The 18,671-nt window shown below is 43.2% G+C and overlaps 1 protein-coding gene across 8 annotated transcripts in view; it reads right to left on the bottom strand.

The window, feature by feature from the left end:
* The window catches only part of KMT2A (lysine methyltransferase 2A), a 91,272-nt gene that overhangs the window by 15,506 nt on the left and 57,095 nt on the right, over window positions 1–18,671 (bottom strand). For 6 of the 8 annotated variants that reach the window (XM_058663828.1, XM_058663832.1, XM_058663827.1 and 3 more), the window contains 17 exons: window positions 18,389–18,509; window positions 17,073–17,195; window positions 16,477–16,661; window positions 15,463–15,636; window positions 14,336–14,446; window positions 13,996–14,069; window positions 13,046–13,239; window positions 12,608–12,714; window positions 10,823–10,960; window positions 9,748–9,906; window positions 8,961–9,078; window positions 8,762–8,840; window positions 7,296–7,456; window positions 6,918–7,103; window positions 2,471–6,704; window positions 1,001–1,081; window positions 24–91 (listed from right to left, as the gene is read on the bottom strand). In XM_058663828.1, the coding sequence (XP_058519811.1) occupies window positions 24–91; window positions 1,001–1,081; window positions 2,471–6,704; window positions 6,918–7,103; window positions 7,296–7,456; window positions 8,762–8,840; window positions 8,961–9,078; window positions 9,748–9,906; window positions 10,823–10,960; window positions 12,608–12,714; window positions 13,046–13,239; window positions 13,996–14,069; window positions 14,336–14,446; window positions 15,463–15,636; window positions 16,477–16,661; window positions 17,073–17,195; window positions 18,389–18,509 (6,313 nt within the window). The remainder of the gene's footprint in view (window positions 1–23; window positions 92–1,000; window positions 1,082–2,470; window positions 6,705–6,917; window positions 7,104–7,295; window positions 7,457–8,761; window positions 8,841–8,960; window positions 9,079–9,747; window positions 9,907–10,822; window positions 10,961–12,607; window positions 12,715–13,045; window positions 13,240–13,995; window positions 14,070–14,335; window positions 14,447–15,462; window positions 15,637–16,476; window positions 16,662–17,072; window positions 17,196–18,388; window positions 18,510–18,671) is intronic. The other 2 variants (XM_058663830.1, XM_058663833.1) reach the window with 1 other exon arrangement.

The raw sequence follows: 18,671 nt of genomic DNA on the forward strand, positions 1-18,671 counted from the left end.
TAACCCATTGCTAATGCACATACCTGTATTTTCTTGTTCATTTGCTGTTGGATTTTGTGGTGCCTGAATCTCTGGAATAGTAGCCACTTGCCTAAATGAAAACAAAATAAAACCAAGCTTGAGATATGATATCAGCTAGTTCTTCCACTCACACCCAGAAAGTGCCTGTCATGTGCCACCCAGCTCTGTCACTTACACAAAACAATTATCTGACAATGAACCACAGTGGCCCTGCTGGACGGCTAATAGCACACGTTACTGGGTTATGGTACATAAAACAGAGCCATCTTTCCTGAGATTCTTTCCCATATAGTGATGCTAGGTTTGTTTCTGAAGTTACATTACACCATTGAAATTATTCTTATACCCTTAGTATCAGGACATCATGAAAGAACATTTGTCAAAAGCAACTGTATAATTGCTTGTAACTACACAGCTACTTATGTAAACCAGTTGGTTTAATTCAAAATAAAAATAAACTGTTTGGACTAGTAAATTTTTATTAATTTTAACTTAAATGCTAAAACTATTCAAATTTGTAGTAACTTATGTGAAATAAAATAAATTGTGATAGATCCACTCCCATAATACTGCAGGCAGTCACTGAAATGGCAGGGTATTTTCGGCTGCTGGCAAAGAAAGATACACCTAAAAGAACACCATCAGTGAAAAAAAACACAAGTGCAGAAGACTACATCCAGTATTTTTTCTTTTTCAATTTATATCTATACATGCACATAAACGTCTGTACAAAGAAAATACACCCTGAACAAAAGTTACCTGTAGGGAAGAAACTGGGAGGGGGTAAGCGAGACCAACAGGGAGCCATTACCTTTTATTTTAGTAGGTCTATGCTCACCACCCCCCCCAAGCCTGTATTACTTCCATCTAGAAAACTTGGGCAACACCACAAAAATCAATGTGAGTCAGGAAGAATGACTTGTTAAATAAGGCGCACGGCAGCGAGGCTTTCTCTTGCAGAGCTAATCTTTCAGCTTACCCCGCTGGTTGCCCACACTCCTTTTGTGCTGACTGCTCCACAGTGGCTGCACCCTGCAGCTCGGCCTCAGCTCCTGGAGTCCTGGAACAGTCATTTGTATCGTTAAGAGGAACCCACTGGCAACCACATACCAAATTCAATGGGTAGGTCAGTCTAAAGGACTCTGTCAGGACCTGATACAATTTGTGAGCTGCCAAAACCCACCTAGGGGGCCTAACAATTACAATGGTTACTTTGAGGGGGTACTAAGAGAGGGAACTAGGAGCCTACTGCACTACCAGAAGTTTTTGTATATTTTGATCATTTTGATCTGAGCCACGGTTACGTGAGTGCAAGTATTAGGAAAGATTCACTTGTTTTATGTATGGAATATGTTATGTATGGTATACTTCATGTATGTTATACTAAAAGGTTTTATTTTCTAAAATATTTATTTATTTGAAAGAATTGCTGAGAGGAGAGACAGAGAGGGAGAGATAGAGATTTTCCATCCACTGCTTCACTTCCCAAATGACCAAAACTGCAGGAGCTGAGCTGGTTCAAAGCCAGGAGCTAGGCGCCTCCTCTAGGTCACCCACATGTGCACAGCAGCAAAAGGACACTGGCCCTCCTCTGCTGAGTCCCCTGGTGCATTAGCAGGGAGCTGGACCCTAAGGAGAGCAGCTGGGACTTGACCAGGCTTCCTTGTGGGATGCCAGCACTGCAGGTGGCGGCTTTATTCATTATGCCACAGGGCTGGTGACTTGGAAATTTACTTTTTAAAGATGCTTTATAGTTTTAAAAGAGGATTCAAAGGGGATCTACAACACAAGGCTTTACCCTCCAGATGGAAACAGTCATTCCTTAGGATCCCAAGCCTCAGCGAAAACAAAAGCAAACAAACAAAAACAAACCAAGCCATAAGGAAGCAAACAGTAGCACTGTTTGAAATTAGAGCAAAGAGTAATTAGAAGTATGGTTCTAAGGCCAGCATTGTGGCACAATGGGTTGGGCTTTCACACGCAATGGCAGCATCCCATATGAGCACTGGTTCAAGTCCTAGTTATTCCACTTTTGGTCCTTGTTAATGTGCCTGGAAAAAAGTGGCTAACAGCTCAAGTCCTTGGGCCCCTAAAGGAGCCTGGGATGCTGTTCCAGGCTCCTGGCTCTGGCCTGGCCTAGCTGTAGTCACTGTGGCCATTTGGGGAATGAACAAGCAGATGGGAAGATTTGTCCCTTCCTCTTTGTAACTGCCTTTCTAAAATCAATAAATCTTAAAATAGTAAATTTAATCCTTTTTTTAAAAGTATGTCTACTTAAGGCATAAACTGCCTGGGATGTAACTAAATTTTGTTTAGAATACTATTGGGAGGGAAAAAAAATCAAAGTCAACTCCCAGAAAATCCCTAAGCAATGGAACTTGGACAGAGGAGTGCCCCTCCCCAAAGGGACAACCCCTGGTCCCCGCAAAGGCCCCATCTTGCCTCTCACCCTGTGACTGAGGTCAGGGGTGTCACACTGGCTTCTTGGTCTGGAATGTGTGCTTCAGAAGTGGTCCGCGAATGGGTAACTTTGTGCTTCTTGCCGTTCCCTTTGTCCAGAGGCAGCTGAATCCGTTTGATTTTTGGCTTGGGTTTCGTGGGAACCGACACTGAGGGGCTTGCTAACTGCTGTCCAGAGGGTGGAGAGCCTCCAGGTGAGGCTGCGCTGGCTTGCATAGCTGAGGACAAGGCCTTGGCCTGCTCCAGCCCCACGCTGCTAGGAGCATCTGCTGTCTGAGTGAAGTTCGATGCTTGGGACCCAGAAGCAGAATCAAGATCACGCTGAGAAGACAGAATCCCCGTTTTGCTGGCAAGGAGCTGGTTGACGTGCTGAAGCTGATAATGGTCTTCAGCATCCCCAGAAGGTGAGGCAGCTGGGATGCTTGTGGTCTGGGTAGAAGGGAGCACACAGATGCCAGAGGCTGCTGGCATTGCAGCACTAGAGGGAGTCTGTGACGTCCCCAGTTGAGGATATATTCCTGGACTTGGTGGTAAAGCCACAGGCTGGTCCTGAATTCCCAGGCTCTGCTGGCTAGCTTTGATTAAAAGATTGCTTATGGAGCCAATGTCTGGGGTCCCAAGCAACCTTGGGTTGGCTAAAGTGACATGTCCTGGAACTGATGCACTACTCGTAGGGGCGGTTGTGGTTTGCATGGATACAACGTTCAAGACGGAGGAACTGGAGGCCAAGCCAGACGCAGGCCCCGATGTGAGGTGGCCGGCATCCTGGCTTATTGTTGATGTGCCCGCTACCGTGGCAGCAGTTCCTCCCACACTCTGTGGTAACAGGGGTGCCTGTTCAAAATACATGATGCCAGATTTAGACCTTTTTATGATGTTGGGGACAGTTCGGTGAGATGAAGTATTAAGTGACCCCAAATCTAACAGATTGGGATGATTTGAGAGCTGGGAGGGTGTGAAGTTAATCAGTGTCATATTAGAAACCACATCAGAAGGGGCAATGTTGGAAGGGGTACTAGAGGGTGCAAGTTTTTTATTCTTTCGGGTCTGCAGACGAGATATGGGTCTTTTCTTGAGTCCAGAGGATGGAGTGGCTACTGTGGTACTGAGGTCTGTCCTCTGGCTGGCTTCTGAAACCAAAAGCTGGGGATCTGGAGGAGGTTGAACCCCAATGAGGAGGCCTGAAGGAGAACTGCTGATGTTGGGTGGGAAACTACTTTGAGTAGCTGCAGGGAAGGAATGTAAGTGCTGGTGATGAGGCATGGGGAGCAATCCTTTGTTAGCAGGAGGGAACAGAGATTGAGAAGTTGACAAGCTTGGATTTAGTCCTGTGGTTAGGGTGAGACCACTTCCCATGGGCCCCAGTACTGAAGTATTTGTCTCCATCACACTGGGTGTAGAACTAACAGAAGAGGTCAACTGAATCTTTTGGGTCACTCCATTTGGAAGAGTTTGGAGGACATAAAGTGGCTGCATGTTCTGGTTAACAACAATGAGTTTCTCAGTGGTTGGTTTCAGGTGGGGTGGAGTGGTCTGGACAGCTGCATTAGAAATCTGAGATGGGCCAGGACTATCAGTAGAATTGGGCACATACTTCTGGTTCTGGATGGGAACAGTGGGGGAAACAGGTACCTGTAGGCCAGGGGTGCTACTGTTTCTAGTTAAATCCTGACTGTTGCCATGACCTTGTTCCACAGAACTGCAAGGAGGGCTGGATATGTGGTCTGCATCCATGTGTCCTTGGATGAAATGATCAGGGGTCATGTGGCCTTCGGGAGTAGGATCGACTCCTGGACTCAGCAGTGCTGGGTCTCCTTCAGAGGAGGTTACAGACTTTTCTGGGATGGTGACTCTCTTCTCCCCTGAGTCTGAGATCACCGCTAGCCTACTAGGATTCTGGCTGGGGACAGTGGGGCTCCGAGTAGTGAGGACAGAGAGGTCGGATGGTAACTCCAGAGGCAACTCAAACTGTTCCTCCGCTGAGATGGAGGAAGAGACACTACTGTCAACGGGTTCTGTTGTTGGCAGTTGCTGAGAAAACACTTCAAAAAGACCCATGTCTTTTTCACGATTGCTGTCAAGACCTAGCCCTTCGCCCAGATTGAGGAGTTCTGATGAAGACGACTCTGGGCTCTCACCCAGGGCCTGCATAGAGGGAGTGTTCTTCAGTACAAAGTCCATGATGTCTGAAGGCAGGATGTTTCCACAGTCATCACTGTTGTTGTTGTCGGAATCTGATTTCAGGAGTTCAGTATTGTAGGTATCCAGTAAGTTTTTGTCCGATGGGGTGCTTGTGTGGACCCTGCGGCTTGACTCCAGTGAACTGAGCTGAGCTTCCAAGGAATCCTGGCCCTGTGTTTTCACTCTGCTGACCGAGTGGCAGTTATCCATTTTTGGCTCATTTTTGTGGCCAACAGAACTCTTAATGACATGCTCTTTTTCCCCAGCATCATCAGGTCGATCAATCTTCAAGTTCTCTGTTCCATTTTCTTTACCACTTCTTTTTGGAATCTGGTTACTTTTCCTTGTCGTAGCTGTGACACTAGTATCACTCTCTGTCCCATCATCAACACCGTCCAACTGTGAAATTTTCGGAAGATCACACTGATCCTCCTCTCGGAATAAGCTATGGGATGCCAGACGCTCCTCTCCACCTGAGGAAATCACTGTCCTGGTGAAATTGTAATAGTACAGGTCATCTTCATCGGAAGTGCTGAGGTCATCAGCCCCATCCACCTGTCCCTCAGCAGATCGCTTGCCTCGCTTCTTCCCCACTGAGCTGCTGTAGAATGGAATGTCTTCCTCACCATACGACCTTACCCCATAGAGTGGAGTGAGCCCAAAGAACATGTTGGAACGGGCACGAGCACTGCGGCGTGGATACCTCCTCTTGAAAGAGCCATCTTCCTGAGGTTTGGGGCCATCTGGGAGCATAAGGTTTCTGTCCTGTCCTGGAAGATTCTGATAGTTGTTACTTTGCGAATCCTGAGGTAAGGTATTGTTGGGGCTTGGCTGGGCCACTGGGCCATCTCCAGGACTTTCGGAGGCTGCAAGTGGCTCTGTGGGAGATGCTGACTCTCTTTGCAAAGGGGAAGCAGGACTACCCTCTTTCAGGGCATTTTTGGACTGATTCTCACTTTCCATTTTCAGTGGTGTCAGTGTGACTTTGACTGTGCGTTTCCGGGGTGCCTGTGCCTCTTTGGTGGGTCCTTCAACTTGCATGGATGGAGTTTTAGGAACTCCTGGGAAAGAAAGGACATTTTCTCCGATCTTATCAGAAGAAATATTGTTACATGGCCGTTGCCCCATAAATTCAGGAGCCAAGACCTCATCAACAAACTCCGGCTTTAGATTTCCTTCCTCATCCGTTGTCACCTGACCAGGTTCCAAAAAGGATTTACTGGAATGCTTTTCTTTGTAAGTTTCCTTGCCAGATTTTTTCCCTTTTTGTCTCCTGTCTCTGGAACTAGACCCCATGTGTTCATTGGAAACAGAAGATCTGTTGCTCATTCCAGAAAGCTTCAAAGTTTTGACATCACTGCTGTCATCTGGGGAGGGGTTTGCTGACTGTGCAGAATCTGTGTGTTGGTCTCTCTCATTCCTTTGCCCTCTTGAATGCAGTTGTGAGAAGAGGGCGTCTTTGGAAAATGACACTGAAGAGGGTTCGGCAAAAGTGCTGGTTTTGTTAATATTTGAGTCTCCAGACATGGTGTTATGAATTTGTGGGGCCAGTTTTGGAATTCCGGGGTAAGCCATGTTATGTACAGATCCCTCTGAATTCTTGGAACTCAGCACTTTGGTTTTTTCTCCTTTTAAAGAGGAGCTCTTGGGTGCTCCATCCGAAGCACTGGAATGCTTCATTTCTGAAGATGAAGAGCCAGCAGAATGACTGGATTTACTACCTACAGTAACCACTGTCCTTTGCAAATTTGAAGATGGAGTGTTTTGCCCCAAATTAGTACTTGAATTCAGTGGCCCTAAGGCATGATCAACTGCTTTGGCACTGGACTCAAGATCTGAAGTGGTCTCGATGGTTGGGGCTGAGGAAACACTATTTCTGGAGTAAGTATTCCCAGTTCTCATTGGAGACATTATACGGAGTTTGGATCGCTGGGGAGACAAGGAAGAAGTACTGTGACGCCTGGAGCCAATGCTTCGAAGTCCAGAAGAGAGTAAGGGATCTCCTACTGTGACGATTTCATGAGTGGTCGGGGTAGGACTTCCTGAACAAGACAGAGAAAGTAGTAAAGTATGTTACAGACCAAAGAAATGTGTGGAAGTTGTTGGTTTCAATGTCAGAGCTACTGATATTTACTGGTAACTAAAAAGTCTGTTTTCAAATTAGCAAAGGTTATCAAGATAAAGCTGACTGAAAGAATTACATATTAATCTTTGGGCTGACTTTCTTGGGTCAGTGGGCAGACAAAGCCCTTTACCTGCAGAAGGCAGTGGCCGGCAGCCGGGGGATCTCTGTGTTGGAGAATAACTGGGTGTCCGAATCCTGGGGACTTTGGAGATTACATGATAACAGCACGAGCCAGAAGCTTGTGAATGGGCAGATCTGTCTGGAGATGGAGGACTTATCATCTCAGCCATGTTTGGACTCTCTTTAGATGAGCTTTCTGTGGTAGGAAATAAAAACTCTTAACTAACAAAGTCTAATTAAAATCAACAAATGAACTGATACAAAATTAGCTATTAGGTAAAGGCCAAACTAGAAATCGAATGAAACCTTTCATGTAAATTATTTTTCCATCATCTTTCAAGCATCTTCCAAAAACTGAATTCAAGTCTTGCCTTGAGTGAAGACTAACCTGTGAAAGATGGTGGGCTGTGGGCAATGGTCCTATTCTCATCATGCTCAACTGTGCTGTTGATGTCTGGTTCCACCACCGGGGGGCGGCACTCCACTATCTTGCAGGTGTACACGCAGCGTTTGCGGGCATCTGTGGTGCTCCAGTACACCCTGGAACACCTGCACACAGATTGGGAAAAATCATGAGGAGGACAAAAGAAACTCAGGTTCATGAAGATGTGGACTCAGCCTAGGCTCCCCCACTTAGAATTTGCTTCAACCTTTTTTTAGTCCTTGGTATTTCCTAGCCTTTTGAAAAAAACTGGATCATACCCAAACATGATAAGATGTCAAAAATCCGAGGGGAGACAAAAATGCTAACTGCTTTAAGAAACTGGTTATCAGGAGGGATCACTATGCACAAAATATGGCTCTAACATAAAACACAGGGCAAACCCAAGATGTTTCCTTTGGGAAAAATGCTCCTGGAGACAAGGAGAGTATAACTGCTTCAAATCTCCTGAACAAAGTGGAGCCCAAAGCAGGCAAAGAGCTAAGTAAATGTGCAGCAGACTGTATATTCAGAGCAGGCATGCAGAAATAACTGGGGTACAAGCTGAAAACAGGGAGAAGTAGAAGGAGAATTTTTACTTTTATTGTCAGGTTTTTAGACATTTAAACAATTTGTTTCATATAGGAAAAGATCCTAAATCCTGACTGGAGAATCTCATTATTATAGGGAATTATATTTCCAGAAGTACCTTTAAGATGTGAAACTGAGGAAACTGAGGACGGGGGATGAAGTGGTTAAGCAATGAAACAATCTAGGGAGCTGGTGCTATGGCAGAACGTCTTAAGTCAAGTCACCACCTGCAACACCAGTAAACTGAACACTGGCTTGAGTCCTAATTGCTCCACTTCAGATCTGTCTCCCTGCTGATGGGCCTGGGAAAGTAACGGAGATGGCTGAAGGGTTGGGCCCCTGCAGCCATGTGGGAGACCTGGATGTAGATCTAGATTCTTGGCTTTGTCCTGGCCCAGTCTTGACAATTGCAGCCATTATAGCCATATGGGGAATGAACCAGCAGATGGAAAATTTCTCTCTACAACTCTACCTTTCAGATAAATGAACAAATTAAAAAAAAAAAAAGGAATGAAATGAAAAGAAATAATCTGTACTTTTGAACTCACTTGAGTGGAATTGAGAAGTATCCCAAAAGAGCGTACTTTCTATTTAGGTTTTATTTGGAAATGATTGTGAAATTATGCCAAATGTACTTTCATTCTGTAACAGGATTTACTTCATATAAAAATGCTAATTTAGTCCCAATCTACAAGCTGATGAGCCAGGGAACTAGCAAAACATGTTATTACTTAGCAGCAGCAGTTAAAAGTAGCTGACAAGGGTGCCTTTGCATTTAATAGAACACATTGCTCCAGGGAGCGCACACTGTAGGTGGGGGCTGCTGTCCTCTTGCTACTTACTGATATCCAATAGGAAAGAGTTTATCTTCACAGTCAGAGAGATCGTTCAGAATTCCTAAGCAGTCAATTGTCATAGAGCCTGACCAAAGAGAGAAGAACTGGTTAGAGGAGACAGTGAGAAAGGTCATTTTATAGCTGAGGGTTAGAAGGTGGCCCAATGATAACACAACCTTCCCCTAAACCAATGCCTAGGTCATACCAATCATCATGTGGATGTTTTCTGGTTCCAAGCCATTGAGAAACTTCCTTCTCAAGCTGATTCCTTCAAAGTCCACAAAAACTCTTCTAAAGACTTCAAATCCATTCTCAGGAACCACCTTAAATAAAAACCCATGGTAGCTGTCAATAGGCTGTTGCTCTGTATGTTACACTCATAGTACTGATGGGGCATAGCTTAAGATTACCATTCTGTATTACTAGCAGGACCTCTGCTAGTTAACTTTCTCATTAAAGGACATGATGCTAGGAACCTTGGTGGAAGACAAAACAGTTTACTCTCTTGCCATTATTCAGCTTTTTCCCCCAGAATTCCTAGAAAATTCAAAAAACTAATGAATAAACCGTGAAAAGACTTGGGGATAAATGTAAATGTGTACTGCTAAGCTGAAGGCAGCCTGAACAGCTACATACTGTATGATTTTGAGTATATGAAACTGTTGGAGACGGTCAGAGTATGAAGATGATGTCAAGCCCAGTGGCTGCCCAGGGCTGTGGAGAATAAATGGGTGAACACGGAGGACCTCAAGAACAGTGAAACTACTCAACTGATGCGGTAATGGTAGACACATCCCATTAGGAACCCTGATGTAAATGATGGAGTATGGTGAGAAGGATGCATCAGCAGGGAATACTGACAAAGACTGGCACATGGATAGCTCTACACCTTCCTTAGCCTTGCTGTGAATCTGAAACTGCTCTAGAAAAGTTTTTTTAAAAAGTCAAGTCTATTACTAAGAGGGAAAAAAAGACAACTAAAGCTCTCTTACCTCGCCTTTGATCAAATCCCGATGTCGCTGGCAATAGACTTTTTTGTCATCCAGAAAGACACAGTTCTTGGCTCGAGAGCACATGAAATGATAGTTACTAGTGCAAGATGTGAGACAGCAACCCACAGTGGCTCCTGGCTTTTGGCAGAATTCACATCTCTAAAAATCCAGAAAGAGAAGAGTCTTGTTCAGACTTTCGAGATGTTTTAAGACATTCACCACCTCCTCTACAGAATCACCCCCATTTTGGTTTCCTATAATTCATTTGTTTATTGGAAACCTGCCGAAGCACAGAGAAACGATGAGACAAAAAGACCCCTCCGATCTTCCCTCTCCCGTTGTCCATAAGGTACTGTATCTACAAAAAAGAATTACAGCTTGATCTAGTATTTGTGCTGCATATTGAACATTTGTTCCCTAAACTGTATAACTGATTTAGAAATGACAAGCCTTTCAAGACCCATGGTTAAAAACATCATCCTGACAGAAAGTTACTATATCCCAAGGCGACTCTCCTCTAAGTGGAATCACCAAAGCTCTCTAGTTTTTAGACTCAATGGTTAACACACTTATCATGATTCCGGGGGTTTCCTACAACTTGCCCATTGTGTTTGTGTTTTCCAAACACTTTTCAATGTTGCGTTATCGATGCTAGCTTTTGTTTGTTTGTAATCTAACACTTTCTACCACCTTGAATGTGATTTTGAAAATTTTACTGCAAAACTTTTGGTTTCACTTAACAGCCACTGTCTACATTCCCTCTATAGATACAGAACCGCATGTTTTTCTCTTGTGGAATGTTGATTCCCCTGAGATCTCGGAGATCACTCTGGATAAATCCCTTAGTAAATGAACACTTTTCTCAAATACGGGAATTATCTCCTACATCAGATAACACTTCATCTTCTACTTTTATGGCAGCCCTCATCTGAGAGCTGGAAGGTCATGTGCCTCTGTGTGGTTAGGGAGCTATTCTGGAGGTATGGTGGGAGACTGGTGGGGCCAAATGTGCCCACAGAACGAACCCCAGAAGACTCAGAGGGCATCTTGCTCACATTTACCCCGAGCTTCTTACCAGCTGCTTGCCCCTGATCACAGCCATGTGCACATTCTTCAGGGATCCATCATCATCTTCAAACACTTCCGCTGACCATAAAGCACAATTAACATGTGTCCATTCATTTTGGCCAATGTACAGCAAACGGCCAGCGTCCTGGGAAATAAAAGAGATTTTGATTCTTGATATAATTTAAACACAATTGTTCAATTTTACAAAAGCAAATCACATTTTTAAAAAAGATTTATTTATTTTTATTGGAAAGGCAGATATATAGAGAAGGAGTAGAGACAGAGGAAGATCATCCGATGGTTCACTCCCCAAGCAGCCACAACAGCTGCAGCTGAGCCAATCCGAAGCCAGGAGCCTCTTCTTCTGGGTCTCCCACATGGGCGCAGGGTTCCAAGGCTCTGGGCCGTCCTCGACTGCCTTTCCAGGCCACAAGCAGGGAGCTGGATGGGAAGTGGAGCCGCCGGGATTAGAACCAGCGCGCATATGGGATCTCAGCAGTTAAAGGTGAGGACCTTAACCATTACGCTATTACGCCAGGTCCAACAAATCACATTTTATTTTAAAAAGAACTTCCTTCTTTTCTAAACTACTTTTTCCATCAGTTGGGAGTATTTTATAAATCTAGACAATAAAAAAGTGTTACGTTCCTAAAAATGTATACTGGCTTCTTTAAAATCATATTTCAAAGCTATTTCTGCAAGGTACATTAAGAAACTTGAGGGCCCAGCATGGTAACCTAGTTGCTAAAGTTCTCGCCCTGTATGCACCAGGATCCCATATGGGTGCCAGTTCATATCCTGGCTGCCCCGCTTCTGTTCCAGCTCCTGCTTGAGGTCTGGGAAAGCAGTCGAGGATGGCCCAAAGCCTTGAGACCCTGCACCTGCGTGGGAGACACAGAGGGGGTTCTAGGCTCCTGGTTTCAGATTGGCTCAGCTTCGGCCGTTGCGACCGTTTAAGGAGTAAATCAGTAGATGGAAGATCGTCCTCTCTATCTCTCCTTCTCTCTATATATATCTGACTTTGCAATGAAAATAAATAAATCTTTTAAAAAAAACTTGAAACAAAATTGTGAAGTTGCTGTGTGCCAGGCACTAAATAGAAATTTTACATACATCGTTTCATTTATCTTCTCCACCACCCTAAACCAGCACCTTCATCTTAAAGATGAGATTGCAGATCAGGAAGTTAAGCTGCTTGCCAAGATCAACAAGCATGTAGTGAAGTGGAGCAATGTATCCGGCAGCCTGTCAGAGCAGGGCTCTTGGCCATTCTGCCGTCCTCCATTAAACACAAGCTACTTACTATGCAACTTATATTTTACTGACTTCCATCATATCTTATGGAGGAACTTCCAGTAAAAATCGTTAGACATCAATAAGTTAATCTAAGGTAAATCACTAAAACAATTATTTTCCTTTATCATTTGAAGGGCAGAGAGAAGAGAGTGACAGAGGAACCTCTCATCAACTGGTTCACTCTCCCAATGCTCACAGCGGCCAGCTGGGAGTCAGCAGTGTAATCAGGAACGCAATGACTTGAGCCATCACCTGTTGCTTCCCAGAAAGCTGCAGTCAGGGGCTGGATCTGAGAATCAAAGCCAGGTATTCTGATGCGGGATGAGGGTGTCTTACCCTCTAGGCTAAATGCCCATTCCCAACAATCCATCTTTAAGTCAACTAAATCATTTATAATAACCTCCAAGTATCACATGTCATCAAGTGTAGACACAAAGAATAAATAGTTAAGTTGGGACATATAATAACTAGGTCCCCGTATCCCCCCAGTACTTACATTAGCACTGTCATCCCCATACATCAAACACAATGCGCACTGTCTATTGTCTTCTACGCCTGGGGGTGGGTTCAGCTCTGGACTGTCTTCTCGACTCCTATCAGTACCTTGGAACCCGAAAGACACATAGTTAAAATTGGCAATCGTATGTCTGAGTTGTTTTTTTTTTAATATGTCTGATTTCTAAAAGGAAAAAAACTCAGCTTAAATAGCCTAGAGCCTATAAAATAAACTCTTGCAAAAAGTGCTATCTCATCATTTATGTTACAATATTCAAGTATTAACACTCCAAGGGAAACAACACTACCGATTTTTATTACATTTTAGGGTGACCTGGAAATTTCTCTTTGATGTCCAAGTGTATTAATTTAGAATCGCAAGGACAGCTGTTCACATGAAGAGGAAAATGGAGAATGACTTTTCAGTCTGGTGCCTTACTCAGAACTGGAGGGGTCGGAGGATGCAGTGGAGTCGGTGAGTCTGGCTCTCCCGGCCCTTTGGCTTTAGGGGCAGGAATGATTTTCTTCATTAAAGGAGGCTGCTCAGTGTGGCTGTTTTCCTCTCGCTCCTGCCACTGAGCATAATTATGGTCAAGTGAAGGTGGAAGCACTGCGTTGGGTAACATCCCACTGCTGGAAACAATCGATTCAACAAGTATTTATTGAACTCCTACAATAAACCTAGAACTGCACAAAACAATCAAATTCTTGATGTTATCATGTTGGGGTCCCATGCATAGGCCATTCACAGGATGTAAGAACAAATCACAAAGTTTGCGAACTGCCTAGGTACACAGGAGTTTAATATCTTATAAAACAATATAATCTCAACACATGACTTGAGGTTAAACTTCCAGAAACAAATCACTCTGGCAAAAATCAAACGCACTTACTAGAACAACAATTTAAGGTTAATATGGAGAATCAAGAGCAACAGAGAGCACTATTTGAAGTAAGATATGACACAATTACAACAAGACTGCCACACAGTTTTATGCCACATATTTGTTACAAGTTAAAACCAAGTTCCCTGAAACATACCTAATAGATAAGTAAAAGGAAAAAAAGGCAACAGACAATAGCAAATATTGCATCTTGTCTCTACACTAGCACTGACAGAATTTCAATGGATTCATTTCTAATATTAAAATCCCTCCATAAAGAGAAGGAAAATTAGAAGCATTTGTCCCACCCACCTTCCCCCATGTCTTGACTCTCCCTACCCTGATCAGTGGTCCTCATGGGCATGTATCTTTGTCAACTATGTAAACAACATCAAAAGTAAAAAATAATAAAAAAAATCTTTTAGGAAATCTCCATTTATAAATGTGAGACCTCTCAGATCTCCATACAAAAAGCAAGAAAAAACATAATACTGAATCTACTTACTTGCTTGATACTTTATTTGGCTCCCAAAACCTGGACTTTTTGACACTGAACCAAGGGAAAACACGTTCCATTTGCTAAAACAACAGCAAAAAAAAAACAAAATGTAAATATGCTTTGGAAACCATATAGAAACCAACTTCTCTGTCAATGTGACAAAAATTTCAGGCCAGCAAAGGAAAAAGCCATCCAGTCTAGCAACCTCATTAACTTCCTTCCTCAAAACTAGAGGAGCAAATTAATCATGTGCTTGTTCTATACAGGGAAAAGCAAAAGCAGAAGACAACAAGCGTATTGTATTCACAGGTGAGCTTTAGAGATATGAACTATGAACAGTATTCACCCGAATGAAGAAAGACTTGACCATGCTGTTGGCTTTTTTAATCTCTGGCTGTCCCCCATCGGAATTAATGGCTGCTTGAATGATCTTCACAATATCGTCACTGAACTCCAACTGTATGTAAAAACAAAACATTAATTATGAAATATGATGATCTCAAAGCTACTTCCTCTTTCCTCCTTAATCATTCAGCATACATATTAATAGAAAACTCACACCCTATTTTAACGCAGTGTAATTTCTCCTCGGCAGAGGCCTTTGAGATTTGATTCACAATTAACTTGTGGCAATCAAGGGATGCTAGGCTAACAAGGCAAGAATATAAACAAATTAGCTGTATCATAGCAAGGTATCCAATTAGGAACACAATTTTTTATTTCGATTAAAATGAAAAATCAACTGAGTAGCAAATATGAACATTGAGAGCATTAATGAAGGAACATTTCCTATACACCCTTTTTTTCTTAATTTATTTATTTTTATTGCAAAGTCAGATATATATATATACAGAGAGAGGAGGAGAAACAGAGAGGAAGATCCTCTGTCCGATGATTGGCTCCCCAAGTGATCGCAATGGCCGGAGCTGCACCAATCCAAAGCCAGGAACTTCTTCTGGGTCTCCCACACAGGTGCAGGGTCCCAAGGCTTTGGGCCATCCTCGACTGCTTTCCCAGGCCACAAGCAGGGAGCTGGATGGGAAGTGGAGCCCCTAGGCCATTGTGCCAGAACCTCCTATACATTATCAAAATCCTAAAATTAAAGGGTATCCATCTGCAAATGAATACCCCAGGAAGAATTATTCAGATCTCATCTCAAATTGGAAAGCCAACAAACTTCATATTAGCATTCTCCCATAAACAGTTCTTTGGCTTTCTCTTAATATAATTTTCAGAGAACTCAGAAGAAATCGAAATTAAACAACCATCTTAAAGACATCAGCATATTATAATGCTTCTTCTGAACTACAGAGTTAAAGTAACTCATTGCTTAGGCACCTACCTAAAGCCACATGGCATTTCAAAACCCAATATAGATCACTTTTTGGTTTACTTCCATCCAACTTCATCCCCCAGAGACCCAAGGAAGCTAACTTGGTGCTTGAGGCACTGACATGCGCCATGGGGACGTACCACGGATGTGTAGTTTCCCTGGTCCATTTTCCTCTTGACCCCTTCCAGATCTAAAGGCTGCTGTTCATCCTGCTTGCTGACCTCAGTCAGAACTGGTGGGTCGGGCCCTTCTGGGGAGCTGCGGGAAGGAATACTCTCCTCTGTCTCGGGATTTAAGTCCGGAGGCTTGGCAGCCTGTTACCAGGAAAGATACGTTTCTTTTATCCAACACTGAAAATGAGGATTTCATCCAAATGTTATGAAAATCAATCTAATATGAATTATTCATAGCATAAAACTTGAAGAGTACGAAAATAGAGATTGTTCAAATAGAAAAGCAAAGTTCAGTGAGCCTGTTATCTAAGAGCTTGGCTTGGCTGACTTTGGAGGTCTGCTTGAGAACTTCCCAACTGACATGAAGCAGCTGAAACCATGTGCAGTTCCTCTGGAGTACAGCTTACAGAGCAGCTAGTTTTCCAACTCAAAAAACAGAGCTCTACTAAAAGCTGAAACAGCACCCTAGTTCTGACATTAAGTTATCCTGTGGCAGTTCTAACACCATATTTCATATTTCTAAAAAGTACTTTATAGATGTGGAGTTCCCAATTTACACAGACAGAACGTAGTGGTTTTCAAATTGATTACTATAAAGGCCTTCTAACCACCGCTCTTGCCTCTAGCTAAGTCTTTCCAACACTTCACCTCCACTCAGGCAGGGCGGGATAATGTCCTGTTTCCCACTCCCCTCCCCCCATCAGAAGTAACTCTGATAATTTCACTATCTTCATTGGCTTCCATCACCTTCAGAATGCAAACACCAAGTTTCTTCTAACAGCTGAGCTTTCAAAGATATAAGCCCCTACCTTTCTTATTCCAAAGTCCCATTCCTGGCTCTAAACGTTTTGCTAATAGCTATGACCAAAATAATTCCATGAAACTAAATCAAGAATAAGCACTTCCTCCCTCCATCACATCACTTAGAAAAAAGCATCTAAGAACAACACTCTCAGAAAACAAATCAGACCACGGGCCTACCTGCCGATAGCGAAGCAAGTGGCTGGTGGTCCGAGAGTTCAACAAGGCTGTCAGAACTTGCTTCAGAGAAATTTGCAGCTCTTTCTCCAGGGCCAATCTCCACTCTGCAGGGTGCCGCTCAGTACAGTTCACACAAGTGTAAGCCACACTTTCTGGCAGGTTGGATAGAATCTCATACATCTCATCTAAGACAAGCAAATCTACAATGAGCATGTCCTCAGGGAAGAGGGAGAGTGGGAACAGAGGTAACTGAAATCACTCTAAAAGCTGCATGTAAGCAATTGCACTGATTAGTAACTTGTAGGATATCATACATATTATCTCCAAAAGGGATACTATTAAACACTAAGCAAGGATTTGGTTAACAGAGAATTGACAGGTTATGGTACTCACAAGGGACAGCAAATAAATCAAAGGAGGTATTCAAGATAAATAAGTATAAACTTAACTCAATGTCACCTACGCTACAGGTCAAGAAAAACACTTGAAAAGACTTCAAGTGACAATCCTACCATAACTTTAGGGTTCTAGTGCTCTGGGGGCTGTACGTGTGGCAGACCTAGGGAGAAGGAAACTGTAATAAAAAAGACTCCAACCTTCTGTACCTGAAAGATTCTCACATTTGGAATGGACCCAGCGATCACACTTCCCACATTGCATCATCTTACTCTCATAGTCATCGTCATCATAACACTTGTCACAGAGCGGGCAGAAGTTTCCTGAAAGCAAAATTTGCAGCAGTGCTATGAGTTCACACACCAACACTTCGGAAGCCCCTGACTTCCGCACCCTTGCCAACCTGATCCAAAACCTATCCTCTGGACTCCCTCACAAGTGCCAGCACATCAGTTTACTATGGAACACGAACACACCTGCAGAACAGCATAAAGATTCAGACATGCCACTGTCTTCTTGAGACCCATTTATAACAGGCCATGATGTAGATTTTCAACATAATGGAAAAAGAATGGAAGAACAAACTCTGTTAAACATTAAAAAGAAACTTTTAAAAATTTAAAATGAAGTGGCGCTTGGGAGTAAGAAACAGTTCCTTGAATCCCATTCCTCATTTGGATTGTTTCTACACTAACAGCTTAGGGCAGCACCTCTGAAAATTCAGCAATATATACAGCCTTCATGATTTGCTTTATCCAGGTATCCCCAAGACTTTTATGTATCTACTTAATGAACTTCTTTTTTTTTTTTAAAGATTTATTTATTTTATTACAAAGTCAGATATACAGAGAGGAGGAGAGACAGAGAGGAAGATCTTCCGTCCGATGATTCACTCCCCAAGTGAGCCGCAACAGCCGGTGCACGCTGATCCGAAGCCGGGAACCAGGAACCTCTTCCAGGTCTCCCATGTGGGTGCTGGGTCCCAATGCATTGGGCCATCCTCGACTGCTTTCCCAGGCCACAAGCAGGGAGCTGGATGGGAAGTGGAGCTGCCGGGATTAGAACCAGCGCCCATATGGGATCCCGGGTGCGTTCAAGGCGAGGACTTTAGCCGCTAGGCCACACCGCCGGGCCCATTAATGAACGTCTTTAAATTGATCTACAAAGGATTTGGACTTTATATGGTCTTCGCTTAGGTCAATAAACTATGGGTTAATATGTGTTGATTACAATTATTTTTCCAACATGATTTAAAACATCTGAATTCCCTATCAATGTGTTTCTGAAATGAGGAAATGTATGAACTGCTTTTTGGCCTTTTGGCTAAGATCAAGTGTGAAGGAGACATGTGCTTGCCACACTTGGCTCTACTCACTTAGGGCATTTCTGTGTAAGCAGCTGTAATAAAATCTACCCACAAATTACCAAATTTTACTCCTGTCTGCTAAATATGCCTAAATATGCAGAGAACAGAGGCAGGAATACAGTAGTCAGACACAAGTAGCTTCCGGAGTACCTTTAGCAAAGAGCTTGGCACAGTCATGGCACAGTGAGAAGTCGTGAGACCACTGTGCATCCCACCCTTTGCCTGGAGTTGTGGATCCACAGCTCTTGCAGCGCACACATTTGGTACAGATCTAGTAAAGGAGAAAAATTCAGTAGGAATTTATTTGTGGTATCTCTTCTTATTTTTAACAAGGTCTCAACCACAATCCATTTTTATAGCTGATTTCTTTAAAAGGGTGAATTTTCCTTGAGACATTTCCTTATAATGAGACCAAAAAAAAAAAAAGCTGTTA

Source organism: Ochotona princeps, chromosome 4 (assembly GCF_030435755.1).
Source record: "Ochotona princeps isolate mOchPri1 chromosome 4, mOchPri1.hap1, whole genome shotgun sequence".
In the NCBI taxonomy this organism is placed as follows: Eukaryota; Metazoa; Chordata; class Mammalia; order Lagomorpha; family Ochotonidae; genus Ochotona; species Ochotona princeps.